Below are 18,969 nucleotides of genomic sequence, written 5' to 3' on the forward strand. Positions count from 1 at the left end.
GAGACCTCTCGCGAGAACCACCCCGCTTCCCCAGCGGCCGTCCTCTAGCTGAGCTCCGCGAGGTTTCCGGGAGGGGAGGGGCGGGGAGGAGCGGGACGCGCGCGCGCTACGTGCTCTCGCGAGAGCTTCGACGGGGAGCGGGGAATGAGGTCGGGGGGGGGGGGTGAGTAACGCCCCGCCCCTCTCCTGACGACAGGAGGCGGCGGCCAATCAGCGCTCGGCAGGTTGAACCGCGGGGGCGGGGCCTGCGCCCGGACGCCCCCCCGCCCCTCACGGCGTAGGGGCGGGGGGGCGTCCGGGCGGAGGCCCCGCCAGCTCCGCTCGCCCTCCCCACGTCTCGCGAGACCTCGCGGCTCTCGCGAGACTCCGCGGCCCTCGCGAGAGGTGGCGCGGCCGGGGGATGGCGGCGGCGGCCGGCGCCGTGTGAGGCGGGCGCGGAGCGGCCCCGGGGGCCTCGGGGGCCTCCCCCCGGCCCTTCCTCAGGCGACACCGGCGCCGAGGCCCCTCCGCGGGCCTCCCCTCCCCGCCCCCGCGACATGAAGGCGGCGCCGGGCGGCGCCGAGGGTGAGTAGTGCCGCCCAGCGACAGCGGGCCGCGACTGAGGCGGAGGGGGGGCTGAGGGGAGGCCGCGGCCTCGCCGGTGGGGCCCGGGGATGGGGGGTGGGGGGGGGGTACGGGGTTGGGAGGGGTCCAACCGCCCCCCCCTCAGCCCTCAGAGGGGTGACAGGGCCGGTGGCACCGGGCTGGGCCCGCTCCAGAGCCGTGCCCGCAGCTCCCAGGGCTGTTGGTGAGGGAAATGAGGAGAGCAACGGTCAGGAAGGGGCCAGGAATTCTCGTCAGGAAGCGGGCAGGCGCTGGGGTGGATTGGGCAGGAGGTGGTGGCATCGCCGTCCCTTGGGGGGGGGTTAAGAAAGTCGGACGTGGTGCTGAGGGACGTGGTTAGCGGGTGACTGACGACATTGGTGACAGGGTCGGGCCAGGTGGTCCTGGAGGTCTCTTCTAACCTTAATGGTTCTAGGACTCTATGAAATAAAGGCAGCAGGCTCAGCACGTCACAGCTCAGCCTGTCCCCGCGCTGCGAGGGGTCCGCTCTGTGAGCATGAAGCTATTGGGAAAAGGCAAGCACTTGCCAGGGGTTCCCAGCCACAGGGCAAGAGGCAGCGGACGCCCCGGTGGCACTGGCTGAACACCAAAGCACTTTGTCACCCTGCGGGTGACTGAGTCCCCGCTGGGTTGCCCTGAGCTTGTGGACTCTCCCCTGTCAGGAGAAGTTCAGAAGCCAGAAGCCAGCTGGACGTGGTCCTAGGTCCCCGGCCACAAGTGGCCCTGCTGCAGCAGGGGTTGCTGCAGGTGGACCCAGGTGCCCTTGCCAACCTCAGCCAGCGTGTGCCCGTAAGGTGGCTGGGAGGTGTGAAGTGTCTGAAAACGTTTAACAAGCGCTCAGTTATTTCGTACCCTTGGACTTGGTGGTGCCAGCGTCAACTCTGTGAACCCTGCGTGCATCGGTAACGAGAACAAAGCCTTTGAATTCCGCACCGAGGGCTTGCAGGGCTGTGCTGTGGCAGTTAATGTGTCACGGGCTCGTGTTTGCCTTGGAGCCAGTAGTGCCTGCGGCAGGGTTTATTTTGGCACTGATGTCTGCTGGTTTTTTTTTTTGGTAAATGCAACTGAAGAAAAAACTCAGCACAAAGCGGGGGGGAAAAGCTAAGTTATGGTAGTACCAAAGCCCACGTTCTCTTGTGTAAGGCTTCTCTTGGCTGAGGCTTTCGGTGAGGGAAGGTCTGTGAAGATCCTCGCTGTACAAGAAGGTGGAGGAGTGAACAGTGAGGGGGAACCCCGGGAATTAAGCGTAACATCTCTTCTTTACTTCTCTATTCCTTATTGTGGGGAAGCTTCATCTTCAGGCCATGCTGTCGTAGCCCCAAACAGGCTGCCGGCGTATTCCTGTCGTGCCAGAACTTAGCCCGACGGGCCCGGGTCATTCAGGGAGGGGCCATGCATAAGAGGAGCCCTTCTCCAACGGGCCCTTAGGCCCTTTAGGGACCTGTAGGTTTTGATGGCTGGTGATATGTTCTTAACGCTTATTTAGCCTTAAAGCCTAGGTTTCAGGGGTAAAACAGTAATAAATATATATATATTTTTTGAAATCATGCATAGCTTAAAGGTAGAAAGAGTTATTGTTACAACTGCCAGGCTGCGTTACTTGTAAAACCTGCAGATATTGTCTTGGTCTCTCTCCTGAGTTGTCCCCGTGGTTCGTCTTGCAGAAGCGGAGAAGCTGAACAAGATGAGCACCCTCTTAGAAAGACTTCACGCAAAGTACAACCAGAACAGGCCTTGGACAGAAACAATGAAGCTAGTCCGTCAAGTCATGGTGAGAAGGGCTGGGATCCGAGTAGGAGGGTGCTGGAGTTCCTTTGCTGTTCGTTCTGTTGTTGGTTTGTTGGATCTCTGCAAAGTGCTTTAGGTTTTGTTCAAGCCTTGGCTGCCTTTTGGGTGTCCTCACACCCGGCAGCGTGCAGGGAGGGGTGGGATACCCTTTACCCTTCCAGCTAGGTGAGGGTAGGGAGGAGCAGGAGGCAGGGCAGAGCTACCTCAAGGACTGCTGCGTTTATTGTGGTGGTAAAAGTTTGCCTCTCTGTTTCTGTCTCCTCGTGCACAACTCTCAGCTTATGCCTATTAAAAAGCTGTTGCAGCCTGTTGTTCCACAGGAGCACGTTGCTCAAAAAAAATCAATTCCAGGCCTGCCTTTGTTACCCGCTTCCAAAATGGGTGCTGTTCTCGTACAGGAATCAAAATGAGGATGTAATTTCGGGATGAAATCTAATCTGCCTTTAATTACCTGAATAAACTTCACTTGACTGAACGAGAGTTGCAGCGATTCCCTCTCACTGAGTGACACACAAAAAGAACATTTTTCTTCTTCCTGGCTTAGGAAAAACGAGTTGTGATGAACTCTGGGGGGCACCAACACCTGGTGAGCTGTTTGGAGACTTTGCAGAAGGCATTAAAAGGTTGGTACATTCTGTGCATGCGCTTCAGGAAATGCTTAACTGTGATATAGCGTGGAAATTCTCTGCGTCGCAGAAGCAAGGTCGTTGCTAGCACATCTCACTGTGCTCGTGGTGCTCACGTTTCCATAAGCATGCTTCTGTCTTATGACTCAGTATCAGCCAAGATCGCTTGTGTTATTTTTATTCTTATTGCCCGTACCCGAATTCCACTCGAGGAATAAATCCGTTCTCCCTCTGTACTTCTGAGAACGTTTGTTTTTCTCTGTACAAATTGTTCTGTTTCAGTTTTGAGTGCAGGTAACGTTTAGAGGTGCACGTGTTAAGGTATAAGCAGACGTAGGAGTGAGCAAGGAGCTGGGGTTGTTTTAATGCCGATGTCTCATGCCAGGGAAGATGCTGAATCCTTTCAGTAAGCCTTGTTTTGTGCTCTCTCCATCCAGTGTCTTCTCTGCCTGCCATGACGGATCGCCTGGAGTCCATAGCCAGACAGAACGGGTACGTCCACTCCTTTGTTTTACGGCAAAGGCATTTCCTGTTTATCTGTACGCATCGTAATCTCACTGCTGGTTTGATTGTTTTTTGTGTGCATCTCATAGCAATTTTTGTTTTGTTTTGTATGTAAGCCTTGGATCTCACCTTAGTGCAAATGGCACTGAATGTTACATCACTTCAGACATGTTCTATGTGGAAGTCCAGTTAGATCCTACAGGGCTGCTGTGTGATGTCAAGGTGGCTCACCACGGAGAAAACCCTGTGGTACGTATTACTGAGAAAGACGAGCGTAATACCTTTTTGGTTTTGGAACTGTGGTTTCGCCTCCCTTTCGTTTGAGCAGAGAGAAAAATCACACTGAATGGCCTGCGAGACCTAGCATTGTGCCTTTGCTGCTCGCTTGTTCTAACGGAGGGTCAGAGCCCCCGTGGAGTAGTTTGCGAGGAGCGTTTTACTCATGGTCTCTCTATTCCTTTGAGTAGCGTTCCAACTGGAAGAATGATTTGAGGAAGTTTTTGGTGTGTTTTTGAGGATTTTATTTCTGGAGGAAGGATAGGGAAACGAATCTTACAAAACTTAAATTTGTGAATGGAAACTACTAAGATGTGGAATGTTATGGTTGAGATCCTGAAAGAAAGTGGCTTTACTTCCCTCCTCCTCAGGTGTGAGAGTTTGAACTTGCCCTTTATGTTGGTGTAGCTGCTCTGCTGCAAACAGGCCATTTTTATATCTCTATGTGAGATCGTAGGCTTTCAACCTATGGTGTCACAATTTTAAAAGCTTATTCCCAATCAGTTGTTTAAGAAGAAAGAACACTGCTTGTATTCGTTCCAAGGGGGGTTGACAAGCAGAACTAGAAACATAGCAACGTGTAGTTGTGAGCATTTTGTTGCTTCTCATCCAAAGATGATGCTCAAAAACTTCACCGTTGTAATATTTTACAGTTGCTGTGCTGCACAAAGGCTTAATCTGATGCGTTTGACATTGATGTTGCTGCATGTTCTTTCCTTTTCAGAGTTGTCCAGAATTGGTGCAGCATCTGAGGTGAGCAACAAGAATTGGTTGTTACGTTTTCGGGTTGGCTTCTCTTTGCAGTGTTGATGTGATGCTATTTCATGCCTGGAAACACAAAACATTTCAAAACTGTTCTTTCCCCGTAAAGTTTCTCCTCCTCAGGGGACTTTCTGGCTTTGGGTCAGATGTTTCTGATCCTGACTGCCATGCCTGGCATCTTGGGAGCCACAGCACAACATTCATCAGAATTGTTAAAGCTGGATCATTTCAAGAAGGCATCCTTTAGCTGTCATGTAGCAAAAGTCTATTCTAAAGTGACTTAATGTTTGTATTAATGTAACTTTTAAAAACGAAGCCTTATCTGCAACAAATTTGAACGCTTGTTACTTTTTCTCCTTCTTGCTTTCAGAGAGAAAAATTTTGATGAATTTTCTAAGCATCTAAGGGGACTTGTGAACCTGTATAAGTTGCCAGGAGACAAGTAAGTCTAGAATATGTATGATATTTATTTACGTCCGTGTATATACAATTAAACCTACCAGCTTTTAGCTTTGTGCTTAAATTTTCATTGTTCCTGTGATCCTGCTGACTTCATCACCATGGCTTGCGTGCGAACACAGTGGGCTGGAAGGATTTAATGCAGAGCAGTGGGAATGCAGATCGAAAAGTTAAAATTTCTAAATGCTCAATCTGATAGGAAGTACTGCAGCTTGTCAGCCATGGGTTTGTGAGTTGAGTTTCTTTGCGTGGTTCCTTTTAATTTTTCTTTTTTTCTTTTTTTTTCCCCAGCAAACTTAAAACTAAAATGTACTTGGCTCTACAGTCCTTGGAGCTGGATCTCTCAAAAATGGCAGGGATGTATTGGTAAGAACATCTCTATGGTTTGCTTTTTCTTTTTTTAATTAATTGCCGTATCACATTGACTGATTATAATAATGCCAAGTACTGTATATCCATGAAGTGTCACATCAATCCCTATAAATTGTGACTTTATTGCTAAAAAGCACAGTGTTGAGGTTATAGAAGGACTATGCTAGCAGGAGAGTGATAAAGAGAGACAGAAAAACCGCTCAGAGCTTTCTGGAATTTACCATTGTCCTTTTTAAGTACAGAATTCAACTGAAGGAAAGTCTGGAAGGCCAAAAAAAGTTCACGACTAGATGGATTAGTGGTAACAACTGTTTTACAGTCAGAAACGAAGAAACATCTGACCACCTTTTACTACTGTAGATTCAGGAGATAAACCGTTCATGCTGTAGGAATAAAAAGTAGCTTCTGCTTTGCCTATGACACTGTGAAGTTTAAAATAGCTACTTCTGTGACTGAGCAGTGTGTATATTGAGTTAAAATCTTAGGCTGCCATCAGGACATGAATTCTGGCTTCAGATACGGCTCTAGCTTGTTACAGACCTGTGATTGCCTCTCTTGCAGGCAAGCCACCAATGCAAATCCGCTCGACAAGATTCTTCATGGCAGTGTTGGCTATCTCACCCCCAGGAGTGGAGGTATCTTTGATAAACGCTTGAAAAAGGAAAGAAGAAGTTGGTTTTGTTCAGGGTCCCCTTTATTAACGTTAGTTGGAAATTAACTGGTGGTAATAAAGAAAAACGCTAATCAAAGAGGGACAAGGTGGTTGAATATTTGTAAGTCGCACGTGGTCCGGAAAGCCAGTCTTCCGTTACAAAGCTACGTCTGTGGCTGTGACAGCAGAGAACAGCTTTGAAGGTGCGCTAGGAGCTCTGTGCAGCGTGTGCTGTGTTACAGTGCAAACATCATGTGGTTACAGGGGCTAGTAATGACGGGGTTAACCTGCGGCATCAGGATGCCTGCTCATAAGCCTCTCTCCCACAGGTCTCCTTATGAATCTCAAGTATTATGTCTCGCCCTATGATTTATTTGAAGACGGCACTGGAGCCCCCGTTATTCTGCATGAGAACAACGGTAGGTCGCCTTTGGAAGCTACTGTGGACCTACTGCTGCTTGAAGGAGAGAAGAAAGCAGAAGTCCAGGGGAGCAGTCTGGCTGCCCTCTGCTGTCACTGTAATACGAGGAAAGCAGAGGCTGCCTTACAGAGGACACGGGTTTAATTAGTACATGGGTAAATGCCGTCTGAGCTGACCATCTTCTTGAGCCTCATGGCTGTTCTGGAGTTTGAATTGGGCTGCTACCAGTGGTGGCAGTCTGCAGACAGAGCCTTTGTCCTTAGGATGAAATTCATTGTTAACATGAGAGTTATTTTATTGTCAGAATACTTGGGTATTCCCATCTGCTGTCTTACTGTAAGATTGTTTTTCATGCGTATGTGTGGATATTTGTCTTTTGGTAAAATGACAGAACCCAGCAGCAGTTAAAACTGAGGCTGGTCTTGGAAAAGAAAAGGGTGAAATTATTACAAAGCAAAACAATAAATGGCTTTGAAAGAACATACTACAGACTGGCGAACGTATTTGAAATATGTTTTAGGAATTATGCCACTGATCAACCTTGTAAGAAAAATAGTGTTAGGTAGCACAATTAACTTGTTTGGCTGTAGTCCTTTTAGTGATAGCAGTGAATGCTGAGAACTCTGCTCTGTGGAGAAAGCAATTCATTTCCACCATACTGATATTTAGCTCATAAAGGCTGCGTTGTTTTTTCATCACCTTATGTTGTTCTCTTTTTTTTTCTTGCCTCCTCTTGCAGTTCCTCGATCTTTAGGAATGAATGTGTCAGTAACAGTCGAGGGAACCATGGCGATGTACAAACTTCCAATTGCACCACTGATTATGGGCTCTCATCCAGTTGACAGCAAAGGGTAAGCAAAGGACCTATTGGCCAGGCCTTTCTCAGTGGCCTTGGTTAGACGCCAACTCAATATTCAGCCCTCTTTTGAAGTCAGAGTGGGGAGATGACTGCGTGATGTCACAGCATTATATGAAGCTGAGAAATGGGTATTTCAGGCACGTGACATGCTTTTGAGGACTGTCTTTTAATTTTTAAGAAGGTATACCAGTCTGCTTGTATCTGAGCTAGCTGCAAATTGTACATCTGGCACACGCGATCATGCCCTGCATCTAAAAAGACCGTGTATTAACTTGATTTTCTAGAACTCCATCTTTCTCATCAATCACCAGTGCCAACAGTGTGGACTTACCAGCTTGTTTCTTCTTGAAATTCCCACGTCCCATTCCAGTGTCTCGAGCTTTCATTCAGAAACTTCAGAGCTGCACAGGTGAGTGGCAGATCTGTGAGACGGACACTCCCTAGGTGTTTTTTATCAAAAAACTGCTGCTATTTTTTAAAACACGCCATGAAAGTTGTTTATGGTTTTGTGCTGGTTTTGGTAAGAACCAGAGAGGTTTGTTTCAGGAGATAGTAACTCCTCTGGCCCACCATCACCTTCCAGCTCCCAGTGCTACCATTCTGTGCCATTTTGTTCCCTCAGGTATTCCACTGTTCGACACACCACCAACGTTTGTACCCTTGTATGAGTTGATCACGCAGTTTGAATTGTCTAAGGAGGCTGATCCTGTACCGTTAAACCACAATATGCGCTTCTATGCAGTAAGTACGTCATGACAACCAGGGCATTATACTTGTAGAGGAGCACTGGGGGGGTTTCATCTGTTCTGGGTATTCTTCAAAGAGGATAAAGGAAATTGGTACAGCATTTGTTTGTGGGGAAAGACTGTGCTATCCAGTCATTAGAATTCTGATACGGACATGACCGCAGTAATTAGGAAAATAAACTATTTTGTCTTAAACGTGGATTTGTCATAATATGCATTCCCACCGAATTATTTGTGTCTACATCTGACCTGTTCTCTGATCTGAAAGATGGATGCAAAGGCTGTTTGGTCACACTGGTGTGTAAGACGATGTGCGCGCACCCAGTGAGGTTGCAGGGGTTGTTTTCTTTCTCTTTAGCTAAAATTGTATACCAGAAAGCTTTATGTGGAGTGGGTGATGTAAATAAAGGTGAAATGACACAGGGCAAACCTTGAATAAATGACTTTAAATTTAGGCATGTGAGTTGGCTCTTCAGAAGGTCTGTTGGCTGTTCCTGGGTAGCAGGTGAGAACACTGAAGGTAGCTGCAGCAGTGTTCTAGAGGCTAGACCGGGCTTGTGGGAAGACATCAGGATCACCTGTGATGTTTGCAATTTTCATTGATTTTGTGTGCAAATAAATAAACATATAAGAAATGGAAAGTGACTTAGTAGTGAAAAATCCATTGCAGTCAAAGTGCAGCTGCAGTAATGACAGCAGAGGTATTGGAGAGGTCAGCATTGCCAGATTCGGTCCTTTCCTTTTTCTTTGGACTGTAATTTGTGGCTGAATCACTTGCATCACTTGGGAGAAATCCTACTTCTTAAATTAGTCAGCGACAGATCTCCTATTAACTTCAGAGGATTTCTCTTTCCTGAGAAGGGGATGCCGTGCCACACGAAGCTGTTGCAGTGGGGGACAGGTAATGCTGTTTGGCAATACTGCTTCTGAGGAGCCAAAGTCCTGTCTTGCTTGTTCGGGTCTGCTTGTCATTTAATGGAAGGAAGATGTCTTCATTGTCATTTTCAGCCAGAAAGGTGGCTTGGCATCATTTAGGTCTGGAGCCTGCTCTTTCCTCCTTAGATGTCTGTTATCGCCTTGTACCCAGCGCTGGCTGGAGTAAAGCAGAAATTGTTTGTCAGGCTCTTCCAGGACAGCAGCACTGTTACTTTCTGAACAAGGATGCTCCTCTCCCAGATGGAAGAAGCCTCCAAGGAACACTGATCAGTAAAATCGCCTTCCAGCACCCTGGACGGGTTCCTCTCATCCTTAATTTGATCAGACATCAGGTGGCATACAACACACTAATCGGCAGCTGCGTCAAGCGAACAGTTTTAAAAGAAGGTGGGTACGACATCAAGTGGAATGTAATGTGGGGATAATAAGGAGCTGTGGGTGATTTTCCCAGGTGTAGGAATTAGCAGTAAGGCCCATGCTGCTTCCTTTTTTCTTTTTTCTTCTATATGGGTGTACTGAGCTGGCGCCTTTGGTTCATCTCCTGTGTTCCCTAATGTAATAGTTCCCATGTCTTTCAGATTCTCCTGGGATCCTGCAGTTTGAAGTTTGTCCTCTCTCTGACTCCTGTTTCAGTGTATCCTTTCAGCACCCTGTGAATGACTCCCTAGTGTGTGGTAAGTGGACTTGCTAAAAGCATGATGTATTTAGAGGCAGGCCGGCAGGGTTTTCTTCCACTGTAACCAGAATTTTTATCTCTTCTAAATGCCTTCTCTCTTTCAGTGGTAATGGATGTGCAAGACTCCACTCATGTGAACTGTAAGCTGTACAAAGGGCTATCTGATGCTCTTATCTGTACGGATGATTTCATTGCCAAAGTTGTTCAAAGGTAAGCTGGATGTTTTTGTTCCGATGTTCCGTGTTGCTTACAGTGATGTTTGTAAGCCAATATGCAGGAGCTTGCAAGTACAGTTAATTGCACATGCCTTTGATAGCATCCTACCAAGTTTTTTATATTGCAGAAAATTCAGCTTTCAGGAGGAGAACTGACAATGCAAAAACAGGCCCCAAAAGTAACCCAGAAGCAGCTAAAATTAGTGGTAGAATAGCGAAAATTTAATTGCTTTCCCATGTTCCCAGGATTTCTGTGTAATGATCAGGATAAGTGATTTCTATCCAGAGTGTTTTCCATAAGAGTAAGTGTCATTATCCCGGTTTCATCACCGGGATGAGCCGAGGTGCAGGCAGACTGCGTGGCACGTCTGTGGTTACTCAGCCGACCGGCGCCGGAGCCAGAGAGGTGGCTCAGACCTGAGTCAGTCTGGTGCCGTGCCTGTAGGACCAGGCTCTCAGGTTCACTCCTTTCTGTTTTATGAGCTGTAACAGACAGGAGATATTTCACGGTTAAGAACGTATCGGTGAGTACCGTGGCTTTAGTAATGGCATGCCTCTGTTCAGGGCACTCCAAATCGTGAGGATGAACTCTGTTGTATTTCTCCTAGTCGTTTTTGGAGCCATTCTGTCTGTGAGTGAGTTTTACCTGCGGTTGTTTGGAGGAGAGGCAAACCTGGTGCCCTACTGAAAATTCCATTCCAAACATTGAACCCTAGCTACTTATTTTTGGGTGTGTGTCCGAGGTGCCTGCCTGTTTATGCTTTCTCCTCTAGTTGGTTGCTTTCAAAGTCTTGAAAGTGTGAAAGAGCTCCCCTGCAGGTTGTCATTTACCCAGGTCTTTTATCAAGGTTACTCCACCCCAGCCACCATGGAGGCATGCAGAACGCAGCAGAATGTTAACAGTGCACAGCATAGACCTCTTGAGTGAGAGTAGCTATTTTTATTTCAGAACATTATAGGGTAGTTGACCTTGAGGAGAATGTGACGGTATCATTGATTTTTACAGGACTGCAGGAAGCGTAAGGCTTGCCAAGCTTAGACAAAGGTGTTCCCTAGCAGAATCAGAGTAACAACCCAGGCTGCATCCTGTGCTTTAACTACAAGATTATCATCTGTCAGCTATTAATTATTAGAGTTAGTTGACTGATTAATTATCCCTGCATTTGTGATTGCAAGACACAGTTGTCTCATGGCTGGATAAGCACGGTGGGGTAAGTATGAATACAAACAGAGCAGCAAGGCACTTACAGTGCCTGGACCTGTTGCTCTGTTGTGCCCACGAGTCTCACTGCTTGCTTTGATGAAGGGTTTAAAACTGCTTTGGTGAGCGTCGCTGTAGGGCAGCAAGATGCCTGCTAAACCCTTTGCCTTGTGTCTTGCAGATGTATGTCCATTCCCGTGACCATGCGAGCAATTCGCAGAAAAGCAGAAACGATTCAAGCAGACACACCAGCCTTGTCCCTCATTGCAGAAACAGTAGAAGATATGGTGAAGAAAAATCTTCCCCCAGCCAGCAGCCCAGGGTATGGCATGACCACAGGCAGCAACCCAATGAGTGGTACCACTACCCCAACAAACACTTTTCCTGGGGGGCCCATCACTACTTTGTTTAACATGAGCATAAGCATGAAAGAGAGGCATGACTCGGTGGGCCATGGGGAGGACTTCAGCAAAGTGTCTCAGAACCCTATTCTCACTAGTTTGTTGCAGATCACAGGGAATGTGGGGTCTACCATTGGCTCAAGTCCAACCCCTCCCCATCACACACCACCACCAGTATCCTCACCAGCAAGCAACACCAAGAACCACCCCATGCTCATGAACCTTCTTAAAGAGAATCCCCCTCAGGATTTCTCCACTCTGTATGGGAGCAGCCCTCTCGAAAGGCAGAACTCTTCCTCTGGCTCTCCCAGAATGGAAATGGGCCCTGGGGGGAATAAGCAAAAGAAAAAAAAATCCCGCATGCCAGCCGACAAGCCCAAGCATCAGACTGAGGATGATTTCCAGAGGGAGCTCTTCTCAATGGATGTTGACTCCCAGAATCCCATTTTTGATGTCAACATGACTGCAGATACCCTGGACACCCCTCACATTACTCCAGCACCCAGCCAATGCAGCACTCCTCCTACTACATACCCGCAGCCTATACCTCACTCGCAGCCCAGTATTCAGAGAATGGTTCGACTCTCTAGTTCGGACAGCATTGGAGCCGATGTTACTGATATCCTTTCGGATATAGCAGAGGAGGCTTCCAAGCTACCCACCACTAATGAGGACTGCCCGCCCATTGGTACTCCAGTGAGAGACTCTTCTAGTTCAGGACATTCACAAAGTGCCCTCTTTGACCCCGATGTTTTTCAGACGAACAATAGCGAGAACCCGTACACAGACCCAGCAGACCTGATAGCAGATGCTGCTGTGAGCCCCAACAGCGATTCTTCAAACCATTTTTTTCCAGACGGGGTAGATTTCAATCCTGACTTGCTGAACAGTCAGAGCCAAAGCGGCTTTGGGGAGGAGTACTTTGATGAGAGTAGTCAGAGTGGAGACACGGATGATTTCAAGGGCTATGCATCCCAGGCTCTAAGTACTTTGGGGGTACAAGTATTAGGGGGCGATGGGGGGGAAAATAAATTTAAGGGAAGCAATCAGTCCGATACAGTAGATTTTAGTATTATTGCAGCTGCAAGCAAAGCGCTGGGGTCCTCTGACATCATGGAGCACCACAGTGGGGGTCAGAGCCCCTTACTGAATACAGGGGATTTAGGAAAAGAAAAGTCTCAGAAACGGGTAAAGGAAGGCAATGGTTCTGGAGGTAACCTGGCAGGTCCTGGAATAGATGGGAAGCCGGGGAAGCGCAGCCGGACGCCATCCAGTGACGGCAAAAGCAAAGAGAAACTCCCGAAGCGGAAGAAGCAGGAGACAGACGGGAAATCTCCATCTCACAGTTCATCGAACAGGCCTTTCACGCCACCAGCGAGCACTGGTGGGTCCAAGTCTCCTGGCAGTTCAGGCAGATCTCAGACTCCTCCCGGTGTGGCTACTCCTCCTATTCCAAAAATCACCATTCAGATCCCAAAAGGAACAGTGACTGTGGGCAAACCGTCTTCTCACGGCCAGTATAGCAGTAGTGGCTCTGTCACCTCCTCCAGCAGCAAAAGCCATCATAGCCATTCTTCCTCCTCCTCCTCTTCCTCCTCCTCGTCAACCTCAGGCAAAATGAAAAGCAGCAAATCAGAAGGGTCTTCGGGCTCAAAGATGAGCAGCAGCCTCTACTCAAGCCAAGGTGGCTCGAGTTCAGGTCAGTCCAAAAGCTCGGCTCAGTCGGTGGGGAAGCCTGGATCCTCCCCCATCACCAAGCATGGCCTCAGCAGCGGGTCTGGAAGTACCAAGATGAAACCTCAAGGAAAGCCATCGTCGCTTATGAACCCTTCCATGAGTAAACCAAACATCTCGCCATCTCATTCTAGACCTTCAGGAGGTTCTGACAAGCTTGCTTCTCCCATGAAGCCTGTTCCAGGTACTCCCCCGTCATCGAAGGCAAAGTCACCTATCAGTTCAGGTTCTGGAGGCTCTCATATGTCTGGGACTGGATCGAGCTCGAGTATGAAATCGTCTTCAGGAATGGGATCCTCTGGGTCCATGTCACAAAAGCCGCCTCCTTCATCGAATTCTTCCACGGCATCTTCATCTTCCTTTTCATCTAGCGGGTCTTCCATGTCTTCATCTCAAAACCAGCATGGAAGTTCCAAAGGCAAGTCTCCCAGCAGAAACAAGAAGCCATCTCTGACTGCAGTCATAGACAAACTTAAACACGGGGTTGTCACTAGCGGGCCTGGTGGAGATGACCCGATGGATGGACAAATGGGGCCAAGTTCCAATTCCTCAAGCCATACTATGTCCTCCAAACACAATATGTCTGGGGGGGAGTTCCAGGGCAAACGCGAGAAGAGTGACAAAGAGAAATCTAAAGTCTCTGTTTCCGGAGGATCTGTTGACTCTTCCAAGAAGAATTCAGATTCCAAAAACGTCGGAAGCACTGGAGTGGCCAAAATTATCATCAGCAAGCATGATGGTGGTTCCCCTAGTATTAAAGCCAAAGTAACTTTGCAGAAACCTGGGGAAGGAGGTGGGGATAGCTTAAGGCCTCAGATGGCTTCTTCCAAAAGCTACGGATCCCCTCTAATCAGTGGGTCTACTCCAAAGCACGAACGCTGCTCTCCCAGCCACAGTAAGTCACCAGCATACACTCCCCAAAACATAGACAGCGAGAGTGAGTCGGGCTCTTCCATAGCAGAGAAATCCTATCAGAACAGCCCCAGCTCTGACGATGGCATTAGGCCACTGCCCGAATATAGCTCAGAAAAACACAAGAAGCACAAAAAAGAGAAGAAAAAGGTGAAAGACAAAGACCGGGACAGAGACCGGGATCGGGACAAAGAAAGAGACAAGAAGAAATCTCACAGCATCAAGCCGGAGAGCTGGTCTAAATCCCCGATTTCCGCTGACCAGTCTCTCTCCATGGCCAGCAGCGCTATGCTCTCGGCCGAGCGACCGTCCCGGGCTAGCCCCGAGTTTTTGATCGGGGAAGAAGATGATGATCTCATGGATGTTGCTCTAATTGGCAATTAATTTTCGTAGTATCTTTGAAAGATACTAAGTACGCAGGACCTGCGGGTTCTAGAGATGGAAGAAAGGAACCATCCGTTGCAAACCTGCCACGCTGACGTCAATGAGGTGTTTTAAGAGAAAAAAAAAAGTATTTCCAAGGATCTCCAAAGTTCACACAGAACGTGTGAGTGCCAGCAGCTCATTCTGCAAGCCAGGTTCCTGACTGTGGCCTTCATCCTACGGACACTTACACTCGTTCTTAATTTATAAGTATTAATAGGCCCATTAGAGGTAATGGGTGTAAAGCTAAGTGTGCGTGTAAGCGTGGGAGCAGACCTCCAACTGGTGCAAACAAACATAGGCTATTCTGGGAGAATCTGAGTTCCTCTGCCCCTCTTCCCCCTCAGACAGAGTTGGTTTTGCTTTTAGGAAGTTTTAAGCTAATTATTTTAAGGCATGTTTTAGGGCTGGGTTTTACTCTCTTAAAAAGGGTGGTTGGAGGAAAGAGGAAAAAAAAAGTGCTTTTTAGTTATTTTTATTTTTGTGGCATTTCTTCATTCGTTGCCTGATTGAGAGCAGTGCTGAGGAACTTTGTCTTCCTCTGGCATGTGCTGCGGAGTCAGACACTGTGAGGGATGTTGGCGTTTTATTCCAGGTCGAAGTGATGAAGGAATGCTGTCGAATTTTTTACTTCCCTTTCATTTTAGCTATTTATTTATGTCCGTATCTGAGTGCATTACGCTGCTTGTTTTCATGCGATCTCCATTTTAATTGTACGATGGAGTCCAAAGGGACTTGAGAATTTGGGTAGAGCCTGTGGATTTGGAAAGCTCTGCACACGTGCAGCCACTGTAGCTTTGGTGAAGCTGGTAAAATTCTGGCGTGCATTGGAGCACACCTAAATTGAAAAGGAACTCCACTGTCTTAATCTGAGCGCTGCTTCCTTGTAAACCAAGCAAACAACGTCCCCGGGACCCCCGATGCTGCATTTGTAAAGAGAGAGACTGTAAGCCGCGCACGAGCCTCAGTCCTGCAGACTTTAGAGCTGTGCTAAGTCTATCCACAGCGAATGCTCCGTTACTGTCGCTAGAACAGCTCGTGTGCGTTCATGGTTAAAAACGGGCCTTGTTTTCTCAAGCTGTTTCTGTTGCCGAAGCGCTTAAGGTTTCTTTCTTTTTTTCTTTTTCTTTTCTTTTTTTCTTTTAACTTGCAGCACACTTCTCAAATAGTAATTCTGGTAATGCACACAGGCATTCCCTTCTCTCTCTGGGAGGTGTTAGCCTAGCACTGTGAGTCAGTCACTTCCTCGTGTTAGCACTTACACTGCTGGAAAAGCAGACCCTAACTGGTTCGTCTGGATAACAATTGCAGCAGAAGCAGTGGTTTCCTTAAGTGATGGATTTTCCCCTTTTGGCTGGAATTAAGAGCGTGACTCAGGCATCCTGTGTGGTCTTATCTTGTGGTCCCTGAAAGGAAAAGAGACTCAGGAGCGTGTTTTATTTTTAAAAGCAGTTAAATGTGATTTGCTGAAGAAGAAAAGTGGGAAATCGCGAGTTCTCCATTCGAATTTTGTACTGGCAGAGTCCTGCTCCCACTGGATTTTGTCATTGACTCCTGGAGGCCAGGATTTCACCTGGGGGAAGGAGATTAGACTTCGCATTTGGGGATGCAGCCTGAAAACATGTCAAGGATTTAAGTTTCTTTTAAACACACAGATTTCCAGTTCTGCTCACGGTCTGACCCCAGTGATATTCCAGGCAAGCAGTTTCTTTTCTGGCTCGTTCAAAGCCATAGCAAGGTAGTTGTCTTTTCAGTAGGGTGGCAACTAATCAGTTAATTGTAGGGGGTTTTCACCACTTCCTCCTGCCTTCAGCTTCATTCCCAGGCTCCTGTAGGGTGCAGGAGCCCTGAATTTCCTAAAGCCACCCTGAACTCCAGAGAGCTGCCCTTCCTTGTGTTTTCCAACAGTCATCCTTTGCTCCTTGTGGTCTGCGTACCGTAGCTTCCCCCTCCCCAGTGCTCCCACCTTCACGTGCTGAGATGATAGAAAAGTAGTGAATAAAGCCTAAACCCGGAGCAAATGACGTTATCTTACGCAGCATCAGAATCGGATGACTGCGGGGTGCCTCTGAAGAGGATGTAAGGAATACAGCACCAGATGGCTTTGTCTTGAGACCCTGCTACAGCGGCTGCACCGGGGAAGTAATACCTGCTCAGGCTCCAGCAGGTTGTCAGCTGTTTTCATTCTGCCCCTCTCATTTTGTAAGTTACTTTTTTTTTTTTTTAAAAAAGTCTGATCTTTTTAAAAAAGTTTGATCTGTTCAGGGCTGGGTGAAGGTACAAACCGCCTTCAAGAGAAGCCCTCTTAAAAGTCGAATCAGGGCTGGGGATTTCACGGAGCAGTGTGCTGGACTTGTCGCTGATCGGAGTAATGTTTTACCAATGCGAAAACGCAGTCAAAGTTAAAAGGAAATACTGTTCAGCTTCAGCATTGACACAGAACTGCGTTTGGAACGGAACAGCTGAACACGTTTCCTTCTCTGCTTGCCCAAGACCAAAGTTCAATACTCTCCATTTCTCCTGCGAAAGGTGGGCGTCGCGGACACCCGCAGAAGTACAGGGAACAAAGTCTCCTCCTCTCTCAGCCTCCGCGACACCGAGTGCTGCAAGAGAAACGGGGGCCTGAACTGCGGTCGTAGCAGGCTGAAAGCTTTTGGATCCGTTTTGATGCACTGTACCCTTCCCCTTTGTACACCCTCCGTTTTGTATCGCGTGAGAGAGAGAGAGAGAGAGAGACCAGAGCCAGGCGCCAGCTGCATGATGCTTCTACCGCGTTGAGAGATGAGGTGCACCCCTCCCTACACAGACACTTTGTGTGTAAACGCTTGGTCTCTTACAAATGTTTTATTTTTAAAATATTTTTGCTTATTCTCGACGATATTTTACATCTTTCAGTATTGGAAAGGTAAAACGTGTAAACAAAATAAAAGCCAAACCTTTTAATCTCAGCTGCAGAAGCGTCACAGGGGCGTTAAAAGCCGTTTTTTCCTGCGGGGGCGGCCCTGGGAATGGCGCCGAGCTCCTTTCTCAGCCTCCTTTGCTCGTGGGGCTCCGGCCGGGTCCCCCCCCGATCGCTCCCCTCGCCCCCAGCGGCCTCGGCTCGGGGCGCGCCGCGGCGGCCACGCGGGATTTTCCCGCGGTAATGACGTCACCGCGGCGCGCCGCCAGCCGGGGCCCTGATTGGCTGGAGCTGCCTCCCCCTCCCAGCACACCCGGAAGGGAGTGGCGGGGCGGGGCCGCTCCCCCCCTTCGGAGCCCCCCCCGCGGCCCCCTCGGGGCGGCCCCGGGTTGGGGGGGGGGAGGGGGCGCCCCGTGGGGCCCCCCCCGGTACCGGGGAAGGGGAGGGGGGGGGGGGCCGCAGCCCCCCGGAAGTACCGGGAGGGGGGGGGGGGGTGCGGAGGCCGGCGGCGGCGCGATGGGCGCGGCGGCCTGCGGGGTAGGTGGGCGCGGGGGGGGGAGGGGGGCGGTGCGCGGAGGGAGGGAGGCGGGGGGGGGGGGGGCGCGGACCGTTCCCCTCCCCCCTCCCGTTCTCGTCCCGGGGCGTCCCCGCCGCAGCGCCCCCCCCCGCCGCGCCGCGCCGACCAATGAGCGGGCGCGTTGCTGGCAGGTGCCGTGTTTTTGTTTTGGGTCGAAGTTGAGGCCGGAGGAGGCGCCGCGGCGGCGGCGGGCGGAGGCCGCGAGCCACCGGCACCCCCGGGACCCCCCCATCCCGCGGGACATTCCCCCCACCCCCCCCCCCCGGCACCACCCCTCCCTTACAGCCCCCGGCCCCGCCATGCGGCGGGAGATGAACGGGGTCACCCGGAGCCGCTTCGAGGTGAGGCCGCGGGGAGGGGGGGGGCGCGGGGGGGTTGGGGGGAGGGGGGGCGGTGTCCTGCGGCCCCCCCCGCGCCCATCGGTCACCGGGAGGGGGAGGGGGCTGCGGGGGAGGTGGGGGGGAGAGACCGGGGAGGGGAAGGAGAAGGAGGAGGGGGGAGGACGGAGAGGGGAAGGGTTTTTGGGGGGGTCGGATTTGGGGGGGGGGGTCGTGGGGGGGGTAATTTTTTCGTCCCCGGCCCCTGAGCAGTGCGGGGGGGGCGCCTGCGAGCCCCGGGCCCTGTGCGGCCTCCGGGCCCTTTGTCCGCGGCCAGGCCGGGCTTGGCCCCCCCCCCTGCCCCCCCCGGGGGCCGCCCCGGGCCTCTGAGGGATCGGGAGGGGGGTGCGAGGGGGGGGGGATTTATGGGTTCGCGGTTTGGGGGCGGCGGCTTTTGTGTCTCGGGGGGTTTCTGTGCTCCCCCCTCTTGTGGTCACGGGTGGGCAGCTGGGAAGCAGCGCTCCGGTACCGGCTGGGGGTGTGAATTGAGCCTGCCCCCCCCATACCCCCCCCCCTCCCACACCCCCCCCCCGGGACCCCCTCGTGGGGT

The 18,969-nt window shown here is 50.1% G+C and overlaps 2 protein-coding genes across 5 annotated transcripts in view; both read left to right on the forward strand.

The window, feature by feature from the left end:
* Positions 1-348: 348 nt before the first annotated feature.
* MED1 (mediator complex subunit 1) lies at positions 349-17,514 on the forward strand. The gene is made up of 17 exons (XM_066981851.1): positions 349-564; positions 2,268-2,374; positions 2,936-3,014; positions 3,455-3,509; positions 3,638-3,770; positions 4,522-4,550; positions 4,930-5,001; positions 5,310-5,384; positions 5,952-6,025; positions 6,372-6,461; positions 7,203-7,314; positions 7,607-7,731; positions 7,945-8,063; positions 9,190-9,391; positions 9,583-9,678; positions 9,785-9,890; positions 11,278-17,514. The coding sequence occupies exons 1-17, from the start codon at positions 537-539 to the stop codon at positions 14,525-14,527; spliced, it is 4,752 nt and encodes a 1,583-aa protein (XP_066837952.1). The 5' UTR covers positions 349-536; the 3' UTR covers positions 14,528-17,514.
* Positions 17,515-17,915: 401 nt separating this feature from the next.
* FBXL20 (F-box and leucine rich repeat protein 20) overlaps positions 17,916-18,969 on the forward strand; it is a 37,084-nt gene continuing 36,030 nt past the window's right edge. The window contains exon 1 of one of the 4 annotated variants that reach the window (XM_066981853.1): positions 17,916-18,002. In XM_066981853.1, the coding sequence (XP_066837954.1) occupies positions 17,982-18,002 (21 nt within the window). In that variant the 5' untranslated portion in view covers positions 17,916-17,981. Of the gene's footprint in view, positions 18,003-18,234; positions 18,384-18,969 lie in introns of those variants that run through there. The other 3 variants (XM_066981852.1, XM_066981855.1, XM_066981854.1) reach the window with 3 other exon arrangements.

Source organism: Anser cygnoides, chromosome 22 (genome assembly GCF_040182565.1).
Source record: "Anser cygnoides isolate HZ-2024a breed goose chromosome 22, Taihu_goose_T2T_genome, whole genome shotgun sequence".
In the NCBI taxonomy this organism is placed as follows: domain Eukaryota; kingdom Metazoa; phylum Chordata; class Aves; order Anseriformes; family Anatidae; genus Anser; species Anser cygnoides.

Coding starts and splice junctions, on each gene's coding strand:
- MED1 (XM_066981851.1), top strand. CDS start 537: ATGAAGGCGGCGCCGGGCGGCGCCGAGG. Junction 7,315..7,606: donor CATCCAGTTGACAGCAAAGG/GTAAGCAAAGGA, acceptor TTGATTTTCTAG/AACTCCATCTTTCTCATCAA. Junction 9,679..9,784: donor GAATGACTCCCTAGTGTGTG/GTAAGTGGACTT, acceptor TCTCTCTTTCAG/TGGTAATGGATGTGCAAGAC.